This window comes from Gopherus flavomarginatus, chromosome 3, assembly GCF_025201925.1.
Source record: "Gopherus flavomarginatus isolate rGopFla2 chromosome 3, rGopFla2.mat.asm, whole genome shotgun sequence".
Classification (NCBI taxonomy): domain Eukaryota; kingdom Metazoa; phylum Chordata; order Testudines; family Testudinidae; genus Gopherus; species Gopherus flavomarginatus.
In genome coordinates, this window is record NC_066619.1 from 271,837,162 (window position 1) to 271,859,648 (window position 22,487).

Genomic DNA, 22,487 nt, shown 5'->3' on the forward strand with positions numbered 1-22,487 from the left:
TGTAAAGTTTAATGGAACATTAAGATCATCGCTAAGCGCTCAAAAGCCAGGAAATACCTGTTAGAGTTGCACGAGCAGCCTTAACTCTGCCCTCTTGTGCAAACGCATTATGATCCCAGGACTTAATTCCATGATCACACAGTATGCAACGTGAAATCATGGAATTAGCACTGTAGCACCATTACGTGTCATGAGACGTTTAAAGTAAGTTAACCTAAATCTTCGAGCTTGGATGCTAAAATGTAGGCACTTCATTCCACATCCACAGGTGATGAGTGTTCGCCATTCCCACCAGCAGGCACCCATTTAACATACAGCAACTCATGTTGCAAAGTGTTGGCCATGATATGGGCTACATGCATGCAATCTACAATCAGGACACACATTAACTGCGCAGAGTCCCCTCCTATTTCAAAGAAATACCTGAAAACCCTCAATTTGAGATTCATCCACTGGACTGTCTGTAAAACCGCCATGACTGAAACAGGTAATATTTATATATCTGCAGTGGTTTAACCCAGTGTAAAATAAAAAAAATCCACAGGCATGTTACAAATAGGGCACATTTCAAAAAGTCTAAACATTAGACTGGTGTGTTTTAAATAAGGGAAATTTTACAGCATCAAATAAGGTTTCAGAGCTCTAGATATTTCTGTTTCTCACTTCTGTGTGTTTAAGGTCTCGATGCTGCTCCCATTTCAATCACTAGCAAAAATCCTATTGATTTTAGTGGGAGGAGAATCAGGCCTTAAATGTGTTACCTTTTTGCCTCTGCTTTTCCTGTAATGACACCTTTCCTTTTCATTTGCTCCATTTATCTCTCCCCACATCAGAAAGCAAGAGGATTATATTCTTTTTCTTTGGCCACAATACAGTAATTTACCACATTTTTATGCCATTTAAACAATCAGACTCCCTCTCTCACCATGTGCAGGGTGTATTTGTCTGGAGCAGTAAAGAGGTCTGTTCACCAGACAATGTAACCTTATAAAGTTTACACTATGTCTAAGTAATCTCTGCAAATGCAAAAATATGATCTGTTCTGAAATCATGGCTGTGAAGTTTTTGTTTTTTCTGTTCAAAACAATCATTCACAGCACTATGGGTCATTAAAGCTGCATACTATATTTTAAGTGCAATAAAATAATACGAGCAGGATAGACAAGGAAAAATTAAACAAGATTTAGCAATAAAGCAGTAACACTCTACTCAAAACACTGCAGAAAACAGACAAAAGTTTTTTGCGGTAAACAGCCCACTCAAGATTTCTCATTGAACTCCACCGGGTACTCAAGTCTATTAGAATAATATATATTCACGAGGTCCTTAATTCATACCACTCCTGTCCATTGCCTACAACTTAAAACTGGGTCTCCACCGTAAACCATGCCTGGAATTCAGACTTTCAGGTCTTAAAGGCTATACATTGTTTTCCTTTTCATTCAGCTTCCAGCAGAATCATTTTAAAGTGCTTCTGCCTCCATAAAATATTTGCTTGGGAGTCAATGCCAAGAAAAAAAAAACCAAAAAAAAAAACAGTGCACTAACCAAGCTCCAAGTTTCTATAGCAATGCTTTTTATCCCCTCTCACACACACACGTATATATTTTTGGCAAATTATGGCTTCCATAACTAATAGCAAGTTTAAATATTTAAATTGTAAACTAAGCCACACATAATCTTGTGCTGTGCATTTTTAATGGTCGCTCAGCAATTTATGCTTCTTCAACAGTGTTTGGGATTGCAGCTGGGGTAAATCTACATCCTGAATACATACAACCATTCTCATGGAACAATGCAGTCCTCTCCTTTGTGACCAGCACAGAATCAGTTAGACTGAGAGAGTGGTTTATCATTCAGACTTTCCAATGCTAACGTGACAGCACTGGCAAAGGTATGTTAGACCAGTGGTTCTTAACCAGGGGTACATGTACCGTTAGGGGCACGCGGTCTTCCAGGGGGTACATCAACTCATCTAGACATGTATGTAGCACAACAGGCTACCTAAAAAGCACTAGCAAAGTCAGTACAAACTAAAATTTCATACGACGACTTGTTTATACCACTGTATATATTATGCACTGAAATGTAAGTACAATATTTATATTCCAGTTGAGTTATTTTATAATTATGTGGTAAAAATGAGAAAGTAAGCAATCTGTCAGTAATAGCGCACTGTGACACTTTTCTATTTTTAGGTCTGATTTTGTAAGCAAGTAGTTTTTAAGTAAGGTGAAACTTGGGGTATGCAAGACAAATCAGACCCCTAAAGGAGGTACAGTAGTCTGAAAAAGTTGAGAGTCGTGGTGTTAGACTAATGCTGAGGACAAGTAATGGTTCTTTCTATTCTGAGCCTGTAACTTTTGTTAAATTATCTTCTCATATGAAACCTCTCCTCCCTTACCTCAACTCCTAGGTCATTGTTTTTCAATCCACCACTGGTAGGGTAACCTGTTTGTTGAAATCCGATCGTCTACTGGAGTCCCAGCGTTAAAATATGTGCTAGCTGTTGAGAACTGTCATTTGTCTGTCACTTGGGAAGTTAATGGATTTGTTTGTTTAGTTTGCAATTGGGAATACACAGGGCAGAGTTTGGAGGGATTACAAGAGGGGAGAGGCACTCCTGATCCACAAAGGAATAAAATTGTTTTCCTTTAACCCTACACTGAAAGTTGAAAGCCAACTGTGTATTTTTACACATAAATGACAAAAGCAAAGAGCTCACCTGCAATTAACAAACTGGCCCAAAAGTGACCATCCTGCATCCGAGCTGCGATATCACGGTCAACACTGAAAAAAATGTGCCATGGGAGGAATGCATGTGTGGGAGGACAAGGGGGAAGGGAGATTCTATGCAGAATGAAATATCATGATTTGATCTCTGAAAGGGACTATAGGGTGTTGGAAGAACATGAGCACAACTGGAGCAAAATGTAAAGGCACAAGCCACAAACCATTTCCAAGGCTGCATAAAGCTCATTCTCCTTACCTCGGGCTGAATCAGAAAACGCAATTATCCCTACAAAAAAGAGCGCAAACTGGAATTCCATTTTGAAAACTGGTTCTGTCTGTATTGTACAGATTTCTGATCTTTCAAACCTGGAGGAAGGAAAAAGAAGAGAAATGAGAATTTATTAAAAAAAAAAAAACAAAACCCTCAATGTGTCAATAGAGCAAACAAAATTTGTACCAGCAATATTTATAATTCATTCCTTGGCATTCAGCATGTCAAACTTTGCTCTGTCCTAATCTTTTGCTCTTGCCTGATATAAATCAAACACTTTTTGGGTATCTTGTACAGAACCAGTCTTGAAGGCAAACAAACACTAGTGAGTGGCCATAAAACAAGATTTCAGGTTGAAAACGTTTGGAGGTACTGAAAAAGGAATCTATCCTTTCCACCCACAGAATTTAGCTTTTCTGCTTCATTGCTTCTAACGTGGGTGCTAGAGCTTTGTATATTTCCTTCAGTACTGAATTTTTCTTTGCAGCAATTCATTTCCCCAACCCTCCTTTCCTTTCAAACAGGGCTTGTTTTGGTTTACACCAAAGGTGTGCCCTGCTGCAAGCCTGTCATTCGTACCCTTGACTATTCCTTGGCTGCTCTAATATGTGTTTAAAAAAAAAAAAAATCTAGGTAGATCAGGTTTACATTAATTACACTCTGTTCTCCTCCCAAAACTCTCACTCTCTAAACACTATCTGAATTCCTCCCTCTTGTAAACTCCCTGATTTAAACGCTCTGTGCCCTCAGGACATACAACAATCCATGTATAGCATCCAACAAACCAAATAATTACACATTGCCATTAGCTTACAAATTTGCACCACAAATTCTTAAGGTGGTAAAATGAAGTGTGGGGGCGGTGGTTAATACAGAATCTCTGCCCAAGGCATGAATGCACATCAACCCACCTGGGGAGTGCAGAGGGACACATGATGTACCGTCATTTCCATCTTACAGAACTGCACTGCCAGGAAGGGGAAGGAAGCAATCCAGAAACGTTTATGTCTTGTAAAGGCAAAGTGAGGCATCTCAGAGAAAGGCTATTTTGGTTGCTGCTATTATGTTAATATATTATTTACAGCGGGGAGCCTGAGGCAGGTCATGCCAGGAGAGGTTACCAGCTCTCAGAAGAAACTGTGCTTCCCAAACTAACCCAGCAGAGCAGTCACCATCCCTTCCCCTCCCAGCCCCACCATCTGGAGTCAGCCTTGGTCCAGGGCCTGTGCGACCAAGCCACCCCGCACCCGATCCCATTCCCCACTAGTCAGTGAGTCCTGTAAAAGAGGGGTGCAGTTCCCAGCACTTCCCCATTCTGGTCTAGATAATAGTCCTGCCTTGAGTGCAGGGGAGTGGACGAGATGACCTCTCGAGGTCCCTTCCAGTTCTGTGATTCTCTATAGCCAGCCAGAAGAAACCAGGCTTCAAACATCCAGCGTGAAACTGACCAGGGGTTTTCCTGTCCCTTTTTCAAGTAAACCCCTCCTCTCGCCAAAGGCACCAGAGCCAGTGAGGGAGATGGAACCTGCGGCTCCCCCGGGCAGGCACACACGTGTATGGATGACTCGCGGGGTAATTATCACTCGTGCGCCTTTTCCTTCCCGGGCAGGCCAGCGAGCAGCCCCAGCGCTCGGGAGGGGAACAGAAAAGTTTCTGCATGCTGCCCACCCGTGGGAGGAGTGGAACAACACATGGGTCACTCAGCCACCCCCTGCCTGCTGAGCTCTGTCACTCGTGGCTCCAACGCCGAAGACTGCCTGAAAGGCCGAGAGGTCTGATTAATCATTAACGTTAATCATGACACCAGCACACCGCTGGAGCAGCCTGCCGGAGTCCTGCCTTCTGGCTGGGGGCAGGGGCACAGCGCACCGGTGCGCCCTGGCCGGCTTTAAGAACAGATGTTAACTCACTTCTTAATTCACTAACGCCTGCTGAGCTCCCGGGCCCTTCACGGGCGTTGTTTTTAACCTCAGCCAAACACAGGGACTTCGATCAAGTGTCCAGGTTAAGTTTCCTTATTTAATTTTCTTGGACGCTAAATAAGCCACTTACCTTCAGTTGCAGTCCGGTTACTTAACAGCGCGCTGTTTGCCCCATCACAACATATCCCTTTGAATGGCAATCCTCTAGCCAGTCCCATGTGCTGCTTCTTTTCATTTCAGCTTCATTCCTTCCGCAGGCGGGCAGGGGAGTAAATCAAACTTTGCACTTTGACAGCCCCCAGCTTTGCAAGGCAGGGAGGGCAGGCACGGAAAAGCAGGTTCCTTGGCTGAGGATTTGGTAAGTTCGTGGCTCTTTTGTTTGGGTTTTGGTTTTTTTTTTTAAAGGAAACTCTGATGGTCCCTTTACCTACAAAACCTTCAGTGCGTTCATTAAAGCATCAAAGTTTCAAGCCACCATCTTTCCACCAGAAAACACTTTGCCACAAAAGGCGCTGGCAGCGCGCAGGGCTGCGGCGATTAGCTAAGTCAGGGGAGAAAAAACTTGTATTTTCCCTGCTTTGCATGAGCTGCAGCTCCGGGTCAGGGTGCGTGTGTGAGTGAGCGGCTGGGAATCCGCCGCCCAGGCTATGACAGATCCCCGGGGATCGCAGGAGAGCTGCGCTGCAGGATGCCTGGGTGATGCCGCTCTGGGGCTAGCTGAGCCGGAATCACGTTTAAGGGGTGGCGGGCGGAATTGAAGCAAAGGAACAAACGCTAAAGCGACTTTCCCTGCAGGGCTTTGTGATTCTGGGGGAGCGCAGAGCCGTAAGGGCGGCCCGGCACCGCCCAGCTACAAACTTCTCACCAATCAGGTTAATCCCTCCGCCCCTCCCTCCAGCCCACTTCAAGGCTGAGACTCCCTTTAACCCTTTGCAGAGGAGCTGGCTGGGGCCGGTGCTTGGGTGGCTGCTGGTTCCCCGGGCACGGCAGTCCAGCCCAAGTAAGGGAGCTGGCTTGCTGTCTCCTCCCCACGCAGAGCTCCACCCAGCTGCCCTCTCTATTTGCACTCACTTGAGCCTTCCTTTGGTGGAAATCGCTCTGCTTCTGGCCATGCCGAAGGGATCAGAGATGTGTGCCAGCGAGCCATTGACTCTCTCACCAACAGAAGTTGGCCAATAAAAGAGATGACCTCGCCCACCATGTCTCTCTCGCTAATGGGACATTCACATTTTCACTCCTCCTTCGGCCTGATTGTTTTCTGTTAGGTTTGAAAGAGACTGATTAAAAAAAACAGACAATCTATAAGATAATTAGCCAGCCAGAGAGAGGAGTGTGCATTTAGATAGACCTGCATTGTGGTACACAAAGAGAGACAGATCTCGAGAGAGACAGATAGTCTGTCACCATAGCTATACCTCTCTCTTTCTCTACCACAATCCATACCTCTATGTAATTGCACACCACTCGGTCTGTCAGACAGACCATCTTGGCAACTCCTCTTGAAAGAACATAAACCTCTAAGCACCCATTGGATCATTCCAGAATGAGACTAAACAAAAAAAAGGGGGGAGAGAGGATAAGCTCTTGACATGTCTGTGTCATATATTAACTGCTATGATTATTTTACTTTTAAATGCTGCTGAGTTCTAACCTCCAGTCTTACACCAAATAATTCTCTTATTCAGTATAAGATCAATCCAACAGCACTCACAAAGTAAACTAAACAATAGCCAAGGGAAAAAACAGTATTAACAGCTATGCTTTTACATACAGAGAAAGCTATTGTCGTTGTTGTTGTTATTTGTTACAAAATCTAATTTGAAATGGCCCAGCATAGCTGTTCCTCTTGGAAGCAAATATAAGTTTTAATACCACTCCAGTGTGAACACATATAATGAGGATCCTAAACAAAAACCAAGGAGCTGTTAAAATGTCCATTTAATCTGTTTTCTGTTATTACGATTATGAAATCGCACTCATTTTTTATTAAATGCCTTAGCTTGGCAGTTCTTGACAGAATCAAATTTCCATATACAAAATCAATGGATTCAAGAAACAGACTAAACAAAAAAAACACCAAACCAGAAACAAAAAGAAGCTGTCGTACAGTCGCCTTTGTATACTTTATATATTACTGTTATTATTTTATTATTAAATCTCACTCATTTGAAATATCCCAGATGGGCAGTTCCTTGTGTCAGCCAATAACACACGATCCTTACCGACTTCAAAGGGAGTTTTGAAGATCAGTATTGGACATAAATGGACTTGATTCTCCTCTCATTTCTTTTATACAGTACCACATTTACACACTGGACTTTGATTAAGTTACTCCCGATTTACACCAGCAAGAGAGAACATTTGGGCTCTAAATAGCTAGGAAACTTTTTTGTATTGTCTTATTTATTTATATAACAAGCATAACGTCGTAGGTTCTTTACCAAAAAGAACTCAAAGCCCCTTCTACAAAGATTTTACAATCTAAGGCCCGATTCACCAATCAGCTCTGCTCTGTGCCCGTGCCAAGTTCCACTCAAACCAAGGGCAGAATCCTGCAGAGTGAATAATGTCCTCAACTCCCATTCATGTAAGATCATAGGAAGTAGAACATTTTAGTCGGTATTCCTATTATCTAACAATGGTTTTGTGGGTCAGGCAATAGACTAGAATTCAGGAGTTCTGGGTTCATTTCTTAGCACCACCTCAGCCTTCCTAAGGACTTGTCTACATGGTGGCATAACACACTTTGTGGGGGTATGGTTTCTGAAGCGCATGTCCTGCGCACTAACTGGTCCATGTAGACACTGCTGGTACACACTAAAAGTTCCCTAGAGCAGCAGTTCTCAAACTAGGGCCGCCCCTTGTTCAGGAAAAGCCCCTGGCAGGTCTGGCCTGTTTGTCTATCTGCTGCGTCCACAGGTTCGGCCGATTGCAGCTCCCAGTGGCCGCGGCTCACCGCTCCAGGCCAATGGAAGCTGCAGAAAGCAGCGTGGGCTGAGGGACGTACTGGCCGCCGCTTCCCCCATTCCCCATTGGCCTGGAGTGGCGAACCGCAGCAACTGGGAGCTGTGATCAGCCGAACCTGTGGATGCAGCGGGTAAATAAACTGGGACGTTTGCCCTAGAGTGTCAAACAGCACTAAGTTAAAGCACACCAGCAGGTCTACACGAACCATTTAATCCACTTCAGAAATCATATCCTCATAGAGAACATTGCCCCATGGTATAAACAAGTCTTTAGTCTCTCTATGCCTCAGGCCTAGCTCCCCACCTGTAAAATGAGGATAGTAATAGTTCCTTTCTCACAACCTTTGTCTGTGTAGGCTGGGGCAGGGATTGTCTATTAATGCATATTAGCACAATCAGCAAAGAGTCCTGTGGCACCTTATAGACTAACAGACATTTTGGAGCATGAGTTTTCGTGGGTGAATACCCACTTCGAAAGCTCATGCTCCAGAACGTCTGTTAGTCTATAAAGTGCCACAGGACTCTTTGCTGCTTTTACAGATCCAGACTAACATGGCTACCCCTCTGATACTATTAGCACACTGAGGCCTTACATACTGCAGTCATACAAATAACAACAACATAGCTTGAGTCCTCAATGATCAATACTAGCCGAAAGGATTTAATAATGAACCTAAACAAACATAGCAGCAAAATAGAAGCCATTATGTCTATTTTATATTATGATCATTTTAAAAACTTAACCCAGTGAAGAATCCAATCCTACACTGCTGACACACAAACCTAAGGTGCTCACATGGCCCTCCATACTGTCTGGGAGGCTCTCACAATTTGTAATGTATTTATCCTCACAACATGCTAAATGATCTTATCCCCGCTTTGCAGATGGGGAACTAAGGGACAGAGGCACAGATCTTCAATAGGGTGACCAGATGTCCTGATTTTATAGGGACAGTACCGATATTTGGAGTTTTTTCTTATATAGGCTCTTATTACTCCCCACCCTCTGTCCCGATTTTTCACACTTGCTGTCTGGTCACCCTAATCCTCAAGGGCTCCTTGTAGACCAGTAGTGCCCAGACATTTTGGTTTTGCTATAATGGCCTGGTCAATCTGTATCCCACAAGAACTCATCCCCTGCTCCAGAACAGATGACATAGACTCTCTTTTAATCTGCTCATCTCCTCTTTCCCACTTGCATCTTTTTATATCTCCATTCTTCTTTTTATTCCCCCATCTTGACTTTTGTATATTCTCTCTCCCTCCTCCACTCACTGCAATGCTACTCAGCATTTGGGATGCACAAGGCTTTATCTATGCAATTCCTTACAACTTCAGCTAAGTGGATAGAAGGCACTCTTAAACTGAAGTAAGATCATGCACATGTAATGCTGACAGATCCCGGTCATCAGCGGGCAGGATTGGACCTGGGACCTCTTGGTGCTAAATGCATGAGCCTCTACTGCATGAGTTAAAAGCCACATGGGCCTTAGCTCAGGCTGTAACAGACTCATTAACCTTCAAGTGGTCTTGGTGCCACTAGAGGGGACAGAGCCCCCCACCCAGGAGATGTGTGGGTTGGACATGCACCGACAAGGTCTGTGTGCAGGTTGGTCCATTGTCTCACAGTTGAGCTGAGTGCTCTGGGCTCAGAGAACACAAAAGAAGGGTTGGACTGGCAGCCCCTCTATCCAGCTGCATGAGGGTGTTCTGCAAGAGCACAGAGGGGAGGTAGGAACCGTCAGCTTCTGTAACCACAGCTGCAGGACCATATGTGCAGGTGAAGGTGAGGCACATCCAAGGTTATGCAATATACCCCAAATCCATTGCCCTATTTCCTCTGCCCTAGACTAGCATGCTTTCTCCATCCCAGATTGACTCTTAAGGAGGGCGCTGAATGAGGGGGAAGGTAAGTAACTTGACTACTCAGTTCAGAGAAAGCATTCCAGGAGGAAGGGGCAGCACAGAAAAAGTCACAGACAGCTGGACAAATGGGGCATCATACATGAGGCATTTTTTATTGCCATTCTTAGCGGGCTAAGGACAAGGCAATCAAGCCATATTGCATATTGTCTACTGTGGAGCTACTTACACCAAGTCTAAAACAGACCCCAAAATGCTGAGCCTTGTATTTCCCAGCTCTCACTGAAGCTGACAAGAACATAGTGGTTTCTACTCATATCTGAACTTGCTGGAAAGAGGGTTTTTCCAAATCAGTTTGGTATTACGTTAGGGTCTGTAGTTTGAGTATGAAGCACCATTTCTCAGAGAACAGTATCTTAAGAGAACTGGAATGTTCTCTGTCAAATCTATTTTCAGGCAGATAATGTTACAGTTAAAATACTGTAAACATGAGATATCTGTACACAGGTAAAAAAAAATCTTTCTTCATGAGAAAATACATCCCTCTTACATACACTCAACACTCTTCCAAACACATGACTTGGCACTTTTTCTGCTCTGTTTGTTGACTGAGGATATAAGACAAATTCTGAATAGTCTATCTCATGGCTACTGGTGTCATCCAAGCCCTGCTCTCACTGAAATCAAGAACTGCAGGTGCTTCGTACCTCTGAAAATCAGATATTCAGCTTGGAATTCAGATGGCTAATTATAAGCATGCATCCATGTCTGAAAATGATGGCCTGAATAATTAGACTAACGTTGCCAACACTTGTCATGCTAACAAAGGCTCTGATCTTGTACATAATCTGGATCTTGCATGCAGTTTTCTGTTCTGTTCCCCAAGAGGTCTGCACCAATTCCCTTGCATCAGGACCTTCCATAGCTGCCCGAAGGCTAGGAAGCAGGTTTTGCCCCTTTTAATTCAACACAAGATTTGTTCCAATAAGGAGTGCAAGGTCTGGTCCAAAATTACTGAACTTTGAACAGAACGGAGTCAAATTCTGTAGGGAAAACATTAGAATTGTAGGGCTCTTTGACATCAAGGGGAGTCATTGAGGGATGATTTACTGAGGCATGTTTACAGTGTTTCCTTCTTTTGTAGTGTTCAGTTTAGATTTCTTTCCCCCTATGCCCAGGTCAGTCACATTTCACCCCTTCTGTGTAGTTTTAAATTGTATGAATATGCACAATCAGTTGGAGTCATAAGAATTAGAGGATGGGAAAGACCTAGGTTATGTAGGGCTGGTCCACACTACCGGGATAAGTCAACCTAAGTTACGCTACTTCAGTTCCGGGAATAACGTAAGTGAAGTCGAGATAGCTTAGATCAATTTACAGCAGTGTCTACACCGCGCTGTGTTGAAAGGAGACACTCTCCTGTTGACTTCCTTTACACTGCTCAGGGAGGTGGAGTACAGAAATCGATGGGAGAGCACTCTCCCATTGATTTAGCATGTCTTCACCAGACCTGCTAAATTGACACCCACAGCATCGATTGCAGCAGTGCCAGTCTACAGGTAAGTGTAGTCATGTTCCTAGTCTATGCCCTAGTCCAGTGTACAATTATCCTCTTCATTTCCTAGGGGTTGTCCACTATATTTTAAAAGTCACAAGCGAGAGAGATCTTCTAGCACTTCCCTTTGGAGACTATTGTACACTGTAACCAATCTCACTGTATTCCAGGAGTGCTGCTGGGTTCCAAGCTGATGCTAAACTCTCCACACAATAGCACTCAGAAATAATGCCTGCTACCATCTCCAGCTAGCTAGGAGACCCATCTGTCCTAGCAGATGGTGACCTGGCCTTGGTTAGACACACCTTTGTCACCTTCCATCTGGATTATGGCAGTGTGATATACCTGGGCACGAAGCCATCAGAACACTGCTGCACATCTCCTCAACAACATAGGCTACCAGGAGCACATCAAACCCATCCACTCTCTACACTGGCTTCCCACAGAATAGTGAGTCAACGTCACTGTCTCAGTCCTTATCTTCAGAGTGCTCAATGGCCTGGGCACAGAATATCTGAAAGATTGTCTAAAGCTCTTGGCTGGGGACAGCTGTCCACAATTCCATTCCCTGGCACAATTAGGGTGGCCACTCACACATTCCCAAAATACCAGACATACCAGTACTTCCAGGAATGGCCCGCCCCCACTGGTGTGACCCCGCCCCTGCTGGCATGACCTCCCATGCACAGTGTGTGTGAGGTCATGCCTATGGTGGCAGAGTGGTGCCTATCAAAACAAAGTACAAAGTGAATGCACAATGCTCTCCCTGGGGCCAGATGTTAGTCACATTTGCAAGGACTTCAGATGCGATGAGGGCAGTATAAAAACATATATAGAATTGGTCACAATGTTTTTCAAAATAGTTAATTTTCCTTTCATTTAATTAATCTCATTATTCTTAATGAAATCCTTCTGTAGCACCCTAGATAATCTTTGCCATTGTTGGTGTTTACACCTTTTAAATATTTGCATATAGATTCCAGTTCCCTCTGCTTAGTTATTACTTAGCCAAATTAAACATGGTTAGCTTTTTCAATTTATCCTCTATCGATACATCCTTATGTAGATCCCGGTCATTTTTGTTCCTCACTTCCAGTTTCTTGGAATCTTTCTGATATTGAAGTCTCCAGAAGCAAACACAAGGGGCCCAATTCTCCTTTCACTTACACCTGAGTAAATCAGGAGTAATTCCATTGAAGCAACTGGAGCTGGTATGAGACGAGAATTAGATTCAATATTTCTAGGTGTGGTCTCAACCAGAGCCACATAGAGAAAGAGACTATTAAATCGAGGTAGCATGAGTTGATGCCTCTGACTATGCAACCCAAAAATCATATTATCGCACTCTTTAAAGAGATTGCAATATTTAGTGCCCAATCCGCCATGCAGACAAAATGCCCATTGAAATTAGGAGATTTGTTGGCATAAAGTGAGGTCAGGATCAGGCACTTTTTGTCCCCCTGAGGTAACAGAGAGGAAAGAAAAGACAGTGAAAACTGATCAAAAAACCCCGAAAGCTGAACAGACGGAGTGAAATAGAGAAATGTTGAGTTAATTGCTACACTGACCTGAGGAATGTTAAGGAGAAGCTGTCTGGGAATTGATGTTAGAAGAAATAAGACAACTTTCCAAACTATTTCATTTCAAGTCTCTCAGCATTTTTGACCAATGTATGTTATTTCGTTTGTGTGGGACTCTCCAAGACAGCACATCTATTTGAATGCATAAACTATTTTGAAATGTTTGTATAATTTAATCCAAAACCATGACTATATGTTTGTGTTTTAATTGTGAGCAGTAGGATCCTAGGCCTCAGCCACATGCATCGTGTCAGATGCACTGTATATATTTATGTTGTACTAGCACAACTTCACCCTGGCTGGCCATATCCTTCTAATCATCATCATTTAATGAGAAACTTCAGATTGGCCAAAGTAACAATCTGTAACAATGCCGTTGATAAACAATGAGTCTGATTGTGATCTCATTTACACTTGCGCAAATCCAGAGGAAACCCACAGAAAGCAATGGAGCAGCTTCAGATTCTGAATCAATATTGATTGCTAGGGTGGGCAGTGATTTTTCTGAAACTCTTTGTTAAAAAAAGCAAAAGCCCTTTGGGGAAAACTTTTGCTCTAATCAGTGTTGTTTGAAACGTCTTTCAGTTATTAATGTTCTTGCTGAAGTTGAGCATTAGTTCCACTTTACTGAGAATATATTGCAGCTGCATTTTTTGGATGGAAATACCACCAAAAATATGTTAACCATATAGTCAGCAGCTCTGCCTTGTTTACTCTTATGCATAAGGCCATACAGAGACAATTCTGCTAGGGAACATTTTTCTGTTTCTATGCACAGATAAAAGTAATTGGAAAATATGGAGTGAGCCAAATGCTGACCTTTGCCGTGCTGGGGAATGAGGGAGACCAGGACCAGCTCTACCATTTTTGACGCCCTAAGTGTAAAAAAAAAAAAAAAAAAGCTGCCAGGACTGTGCCTCCCCAAGAATGGATGGAATGCCGCCCCTGAGCATGTGCTGCCCCAGGCATGTGCCTGGAGCTGGCCCTGAGGGAGATAAGCGCATGCAGGGAGCCTCTCCTCCACCTCAGCAATGAGTAGGAAAGGACGTCTGCAGCATGTTCAAGAAGAATACACTTATACACACCATAGACCTGATCCTGCAAGGGGCTGAGCACATTCCATCCCATGCACAGATAGAATCTGTGTGTTTCAGACTGGGGAGCACACTTTGCTTCTCTTTAGAGGAGGAGCACAGCGCTCCCCTGCTGCTGAGTATATACATGGCTATGAGCAGCAAGCAGGAGCACTGTGCTGCTCTTAGTGCACTGCATTGCACCTGGACTCACCTCACCATGAAGTGCCCTGGCATTGGCTGGCTGGAGTCCTTTTGCAGAGGTCTCACCAGAGAACATCTCCCATAGTCCTCCCCCTGAAAGACAGGGCAGGTTTTCATCCTCCTGACAAAGTATTGTTGGCACTGAAGATTACTGAATTCTTATTTTAGTCCCCTCAACATTTATTTTGCACAAGTTAATTTTATTCAGTCACCTTTGTAGATGCCCTTTTTATGACTCATGCTCTAGTTACAGTAAAGACCGAATTTCAATCTCCAAACAGCCAAGACAGTCGCACTTCTCTGGGACAATGCAGATCACATAGCCCAGGACAAAACATGTGAGAGCTCGGATCAGAGCTTTCTCTTTTGAGGGGATCCAGGTATGGAAGAAACTTCCAGAAGACATCAGGGGAAACCAGAGTCTGACTGTCTTGAGGAAACGCTGCAAAGCCTTCCTCTCTGAAAAGGCCTTCCCCCCATAGCAAAAATGACACACGCGATCTATTGTACTTCTAGAGCCCCCAAGACATAATGTCACAATCCTCTTTGTCATACGAAGAATCAGAGCTTGGAACAGAACCCATACGTCCTTGCTGCTAGTCTCAGGTTCTAAAGAGATGACTAGGAAACAAAGTCTGTACTGGGCAGACAGAAAAAGGTGCAAAGTAGAAGCAAAACTGCATGCGGAGGGAATCACACGGCATATAGGCAAAAGCCTGGGTTAAATATTAACCATAAATATTAACCATAAAAGGATACAATCCCTTTAATCAGATGACCACACCATAAAAGATATGGATAAAAGAGGAAGAATATGCTATGTGTTAAACAGTCTTTGGCACATGCAAAAACCTGTCAACATTTTCTGCTAAGCACTTTCCTGTTCAAAGAGACTGAATCTGCCCCTTACTTAACCCAAACGTCACAAACCCTGCAGCTTTGTATTGTACAACAGCATCAGCAGAGATTATTTGGCTTCTGCCATGGTGAATAACAATCTAGAAGAAGACAATGTATCAGATAGGAACACTTAGATGATAAATAATAAAGTACACTCCTTGGGGCAGGGACCTTGGTGTCACTAAAGTGCTGTGGCGTTTGTTTAATTAAGCTATAATAGTAGGCATTAATAACAAAAAGAAAGCAGCCAGTTACAGTATGTGACACAGGGGAAACAAAATAATACAACAGTTAATAAACATGAAATCAGTGAGGAGTGGATAAATAACAAGGTGTCCTCTGCTGCTATCCCATCCATACCAAAGCACTGGCAAAAACCGTTACAATAAAACTGTCCCAGTGAAGACATTTTGGAAATACAATATATAAACTTCATTATGGGACTAGCTTTCCAATGGAGGCCCTTATTAGGTATCCAAACCCTGTGTTCACACACACATAGTGGGCTTTATTCAATACCCACTGAAGTCAGTTGTGTAGGATCAGGCCTACTGACCCTCAGGCATGGACAATATGCATTTATATATCTCTGTGCCGATTTGAATATCTAAATGTGCGGCTTAGATGTCCATTTAAGGTGCTCGTGTCTGAGAACTGGGCTAACCCTAAATAACCAAGCCCTATGGATAAACGATTGCACAAGAACATTGCATATATTTTTGTCAAATCTCAAACTATGTGGATAAAAGACTTAGAAATGGGCTTCATTTTTCAACTGGTTTTCCTTGATTTTTCTAAAAGAAGTTTGCTGATCAAGATCATGAGCAGTAGCTCCCATTCAGGACTCCTTTTTTAGATTTAGATACAAAAATTGCTGGTCAGGATGGATCTTCAGACTGATTTATTTATTTTTAAAAGGCAGAGACATTATTTGACATGAATACATGCTCCCTCCACCGCCACCCCTACCCAAGCTGAACCTGTTTGGCCTTGCAATTGTATTATTATGCAAGTGTAATTCAGTGGAAAAGAGACTGGATTAAAGAACCCAGCTCTGGAGGAGTAAATAAAAGGAACATGCTTTAAAGAGTAAATAGACATGTTTGGGTATAATACAATAACTCCTGGCAGTGCTTAAACAGAGCGATAAAATAATGCCCTTTCTTAAATCTGAATGTATATTTTTGTCTCACTTAAAAAAAACAAAACAAAAAGAAAAAACCCACAACCTTGCCAATGGAGTAATGGAACTCTGCTTCGCTAAGGGTGTCTCCAAATGCAAATGTTATGTCTGAAAACAAAAAGAGGAAAGGATGAAAAGACAAGGCACTGAAAAGATGACGGTAACTGAGACATGTGCTATGGGGACAGAGGCTGTTTGTTGTACAATCTGCTCCATGTGTGAATCGACTCTGAAAAATGACTGTAAAAGTCAGGCTGGGAGGGTTTCATCCAGGGGCGGCTCTAGACATTTCGCCGCCCCAAGCACGGAGGGTCCGCTGGTCCCGCGGCATGCCTGCAGGAGGTCCACTGGAGCCGCCTGCCGCCCTCCTGGCGACCAGCAGAGCGCCCCCCGCAGCATGCCGCCCCAAGCAGGCACTTGGCGTGCTGGGGCCTGAAGCCACCCCTGGTTCCACCGTTATTGACTCGTGGATTCTAGATCAAAGCCCTAAGGTTGCTCTAACTCGCTCCAGGGGCTGATTTGGCCGCTGGCAACCCCCAGAATTGGGGGTGGGCAGATGACACACCACCTAACTACCTCATCTTCACCCCTTTTGCCTGGTGTGCTGAGTACAGATGGGGATCTGGCCCTGAGAGTCAGGCTAGGTTCTTTCTCATGCACCATTATCAGAACTAAATACAATTTTTGTAAATTTAGGGTCTGGTTCTGATCTTATTCACACTTGCATATATCAGAAGTAATTCCACAGAGTCAACAGTTACACCAGTGTAAAACTGGTATGAAATCAGAAGTAAGCACCAGAGTCTATCCTCCTTTACTCCTATGCAGCCCCATTGTCTCACGAGGCGTAATTGGTTGGCTCTGTACATTGAACATAGTTAACAATTCTGTTGATGGATGGAGTACAAGCTGGAACAGAATCCAGCTCACTCTCTTAGCTGTGTTGGCCTGGAGCGCTAACAAGACTAAAAGACCTTAAAATTACTCTTTAATTACTCTTGTCAATTACTTTTGTCTAATTACTCTTGTCAATTAAGACAGCAAATATGATTCTGATTACACTCAGAGAGCAGATCTCTGCTAAATCAGAAGGTGGCATTTTTACAGTCCCTTTTCAAAGCCGCAATAAACTGCAGCAATAATCAGAAAAGGCACTGTAAAAATGACATGGTGATGTTCATTTTTCATTGGCTTCCAGAGCAGATTTGCTCAGTTTACAAGGTGAGAAAGGATTTTTCTGATGACCACGACAGGAAACCTGGGATCTGAAAACCAAGCTATCTTCATTCTTCCTCCTCTATCCAGGGCAGGGCTGGCTCCAGGCACCAACAAGCCAAGCGCGTGCTTGGGGCGGCAAGCCACAGGGGGCTCTCTGCTGGTTGCCACAAGGGCGGCAGGCAGGTTGCCTTCAGTGGCATGCCTGCGGACGGTCCGCTGGTCCTGCGGCTTCGGCGGACCTCCCACAGGCGGGCTGCCAAATTCACGGGACCAGGGACCTCCTGCAGGCAAGCTGCCGAAGGCAGCCTGCCTGCCGTGCTTGGGGCAGCAAAATACCTAGAGCCACCCCTGATCCACGGTAATTAAAATTCTAGTGTCAGAATTTAGCTGAAGGTTTTGATGATGCATAAAAGACTCCAGTTGCACTCCCATAGCTGTATTGGCTTTGTTGTGCTGAAAAGAGTAAAAACAATTATTTGCAGTGGTAAAGAGACATATGAGGATCACACTATGTGGATTAAGTATGGGTGCTTTTTACACTGTAACTTTCCTGACCAAACCCAGGTATTTTAGACATCTTTTCCATAAGATGTTTTGCAAATATGAAAAGGATGAGAACAGATTAAATAACTTTGGCCCATGATCTGACTCATTAACAGGATGGTCCCTACCCATACGCAAAGTACGCAGCTGCGTAGGAAACCAGGAAATTTGGTGCACCAAATTTCCTGGTGCCTTGTGCAGCTGCTTCAGCCGTGCCCCGCCTGTTCCTGATGGCCCCCACGCCTGCTCCACTCCAGTCCTGCCTCTTCCACACCCTGCTCTGCTCCACCCCCACTCCCCTGAGGACTGCAGCAGGGTCGGGCCTGCACTCACCAGTGCTGGGAAATGAAGCAACCCAGCCCCAGCCATGCCACCAGTGAATGCTGGGGTGCAGATTCCCCTGACCCCCAAGCCAGCCTCAACCCTCCCCCACAGAGGCCTGGGGCCCCACATACATTCCCTGCAGGGGGGGCTGCCTAGGTCCCCAGAATAGCTAGGGATGGCCCTGCTCATTAACTTAGAGAAACAGATGACGACCATGAAATATGGTACTCAAATACAAATGTTGGCAGCTGATGCACCATACCTCAAAGCAGCACCCTGTGACTCCCATATTCATCACTGGTAGATGGTTGTGATATTTCATAGAAGGCATGCCTTGCAAGTATGAAAGGTCATGATCTGCTAGAACTCATTGTTCTGTCAAAAGATGTGTATCATCATTGTATATAGATTCATGGCTGGCGGGTATAATAGGCCAGGGGAGGCTCAGCCTCCCCTAGCACAGCCGCTGCTGCCGGACCCCAGTTGTGGGTTTGACAGGGGAAATTTTGCTTTTTATTATGTCCCATGCAGGTTCCAGGGTGGCTGAAGAGGCCCTATGTGCTACTTCAGCTCTCTGGAGTCCAGGGAGACTACTGGTGAACCCAGGAAGCGGAGTAACACATATTGCCTCCTTGGCCACCCCAGAACCTGCATGGGGCATAGCAAAAGCTCAGGTTCTTCTTCTGTAAGAAAGAAGAAGAGAAGAGTGTTTGAATTCTCCCACAAGGCGGTCTGCGGAGGGCAGGCGCGACTGCAGCACCTCTGGCCAGCCTGAGGCTCCTCCGAGAAGGTTGGGTGGGGGTCTCAAGGCTCCGGTTGGCCCAGAGCTCCTCTGGCCATGGGGGAGGGCAGAAGGGTCTCATGATCCAGCTGCAGAGGAGGGCTCGTGGCTCTGGGCATGAGAGGGGGCTGGCCATGAAGAGAGAGCAGGGGGTCTCGGGCTCCAATGGCAGATGGGGTCAGGGGTCTCATGCCACGGGGGAGCAGGGGGTCTCGAGGTTCATGCCACAGGGGGTGGGTGGGCAGAAGGGGCGGAGCCAGGGAGCAACAAGGAAGATGACTCACACCCACACAGGCATTACACGACCATCACGAGCCATTGACCATCAGGGGAATTGTAAACAGGAGATTTACAATTCTGTAAGAGACAGTTGCTCAGGCACCACACATTGGGAACTGCTAAACTCCGTGACTCAGCAAGGCCCCCCAGGACATGTCTGGGCCAGTTTCTTCCTTGGGATATAAATTGACAGTATAACATAAGGGACAGTGGCATCATGAGACCACCTCTCTCCTCCCCTACCTACGTTTAAGGCAACAAGAACGCGAGGAAGACAAAGACTTTGAACTGAGGAGACTGGTCCTAGGCTGAGAAGGAAATTAAGCTTGTGTATTAAGAACTGTAAATTACCCAACATCCAGTGAGGTGAGAAAAACTGTTTGATGTAAATCTTGCTTAGTCTGAAAGTTTAGGATTTAGAATGTGTTTACTTTTTATTTTCTTAGCTAACTATCTCTGACCTTTATGCCTACCACTTATAATCACTTAAAATCTCTTACTGTAGTTAATAAACATATTTCAAAGTTTTATCCTTACCAGTGAGTTTGTCTAAAGTGCTTGGGGAGTCTGCTCAGATTGTAGGATGTCCACTTTCCTTTGACAAAGTGGCAAACTAATTAATGAGCTTGCATTGTTCAAGAGAACTGTAAAACAGTACATTTCTGGGGTGCAAGTGTGGGGGGATTTGCTGGTGTTTCCCTCTGTTTAGTTCATGAGTAGCTTAGAGAGCATTCATGCAATTTAGCTGGGGGTATTGCTGTATGCTGGTGGCTGAGTGATACGAGCACCTGGAGGGGTTTGCTGCTTGTCACTAGCAAAGCAGTGAGAGAGACAGCCCAGGCTGGAGAGTTAAGGGGGGGGACAGCGGTCCCACAATTCCAGGTTTTACTCTGGGAGTCTCATCACAGGCAGTTAATAACCTGAAAGTGCAAAGGAATTATTTACAATGTAAAATAATAATGTTGCATCATAATTATTCGAGGACTATATCCTGACAGAAATATCTAGATCAGACATTGAGGGAAACAAATTCATAGATTTAAAGACCAGAAGTGACTATTCTGAGGATCACCTAGACTGACTTCCTGCATAACCCATGCCATAGAAACCCATCCAGGAATTCCAGCATCGGACCCAACAAATGGTGGTTGAATTAGAATATATCTGTCTAATTCACCTCCAAGGTATGTAACAGTCAGGCTTATTAGATAATGAAATCATTTGTCATAAAGGGTCATTGAGACACTATTGCTAAAGATGTGCAAAAGCCAGTGAGATAAAACAATTAGGATTTTCTCCTCTTTTCAGTTCTATGTACGCAGCTCCCATTGACTTCAGCGTAGCTAGACATGTGAATCCAAAGGCAGAAGGTATAGCCCTTGTGTCATGAATATAAAGGGAAGGGTGACCACCTTTCTATATACAATGCTATGGGGTCCCTCCTGGCCAGAGGCACAAAATCCTCTTACTTGTAAAGGGTTAAGAAGCTCAAGTAACCTGGCTGGCACCTGACCAAAAGCACCAATAAGGGGACAAAATACTTTCAAATCTGGGGGTGGGAGAGAAGGCTTTGGCTGTCTGTTCTGTGTGCTTGCCGGAGACAGATCAAGGAAGCAAGCAATCCAACTCCTATAGAGCTAGTAAGTATTTAGCAAGGAAATGTGTTAGTTTACTTTTATTTTGGCTTATGTTTTCCTTTGTGTAAGAGAGAGTTTTATGCCTGGTTTTGTAACTTTAAGGTTTTGCCTAGAGGGGAGATCCTCTGTGTTGTTGAGTCTTTTCTTATTCTGTAAAGTACTTACCATCCCGATTTTACAGAGGTAATTCTTTTACCTTTTCTTTAATTAAAATTCTTCCTTTAAGAACCTGATTGATTTTTCATTGTTTTAAGATCCAAGGGTTTGGGTCTGTGTTCACCTGTACCAATTGGTGAGGATATTATTCTCAAGCCTCCCCAAGAAAGGGGGTGTAGGGGCTTGGGGGGATATTTGGGGAAGGTAGGGCTCCAAGTGGCCCTCCCTAAATGTTTGTTTAAATCACTTGGTGGTGGCAGCGTTACTTAATCCAAGGTATAAGAGAGAAATTTTGCCTTGGGGAGTTTTAACCTAAGCTGGTAGAAATAAGCTTAGGGGGTCTTCATGCGGATCCCCACCTCTGTACCCTAAAGTTCAGAGTGGGGGAGGGAACCCTGACACCTTGGAACACTACTGCGCAAGACAAACCATCAGTACGATAAGGCAGTGATCCAGGTAATTTCTAATTCTAATCTAGCCCCAACCCTTTGATCATGCTGGGCACAGAATTCCTATGGAACTCAAAAAGAACTGACTCCATAGGAATCACTCCAGATTTACATCAGTATAATTTAGAGCAAGATTGGCCCCCAAAACACAGAACACATCCAGATTGGGAAATCCCAAAATAATGTTTTCTTAAAAAGCCAAACCAAAACAAACAAACAAACAAACAAAAAAACCCTTAACAGGAGAGAGTTCTACATAAATCTGTGAAAGTTCACATGCCATAAATAGCTCCATGTTGTTTAAAAAGTGTAATGCCAAAAGGCAGCATCATTCTTCAGAATAAAAAATAGCAACTGCAATGAAAAGTGATTTGCCAAGAAAAAAAGGAATACGGGTGGATTCAGGCTGGTGTCTATCAGAGGCCCATGGTATGTACATTGAGTGTGTTAAAAATGGGATCTATAATGTTGCATTATTACTTTCACTAAATATTGGGAGCACTGTTACAGTATTTAAGACACATGGAAAGCCACTGAACAGCAGGACATGTTAATTATCATTAGTTACTATTTGTATAGACCACAAAAATGTGCTAGCTGCTTAATTGGATGCAATATGTTTATGATATCAAAGCAGGCTTGCTGATTATTCTGAAGTGACACACGACTAAAGGAGATTGACTGTAGGTTAATATAATGCCACTTAAACACCTCCTGATGAATTCATTCCTTTGGCAGATTTGCACTTCATATTATAATAATGAACTCTGACAGGATGTTTGTCAGACAGCCCTGAAAATGTGTATTTGATTCCTTGGATATGTACTTTACAACCTACTTGGGATTTTTC

The 22,487-nt window shown here is 44.0% G+C and overlaps 1 protein-coding gene across 1 annotated transcript in view; it reads right to left on the minus strand.

Moving 5' to 3' along the window:
* The window catches only part of LOC127047405 (fibroblast growth factor receptor-like 1), a 143,537-nt gene extending 139,005 nt beyond the window's left edge, over positions 1-4,532 (minus strand). The window contains exons 1-2 of the mRNA XM_050945519.1: positions 4,453-4,532; positions 2,990-3,099 (exon numbers count right to left, since the gene is read on the minus strand). Coding sequence (XP_050801476.1) covers positions 2,990-3,050 — 61 coding nt within the window. The 5' untranslated portion in view covers positions 3,051-3,099; positions 4,453-4,532. The remainder of the gene's footprint in view (positions 1-2,989; positions 3,100-4,452) is intronic.
* Between the last annotated feature and the right edge of the window lie 17,955 nt (positions 4,533-22,487).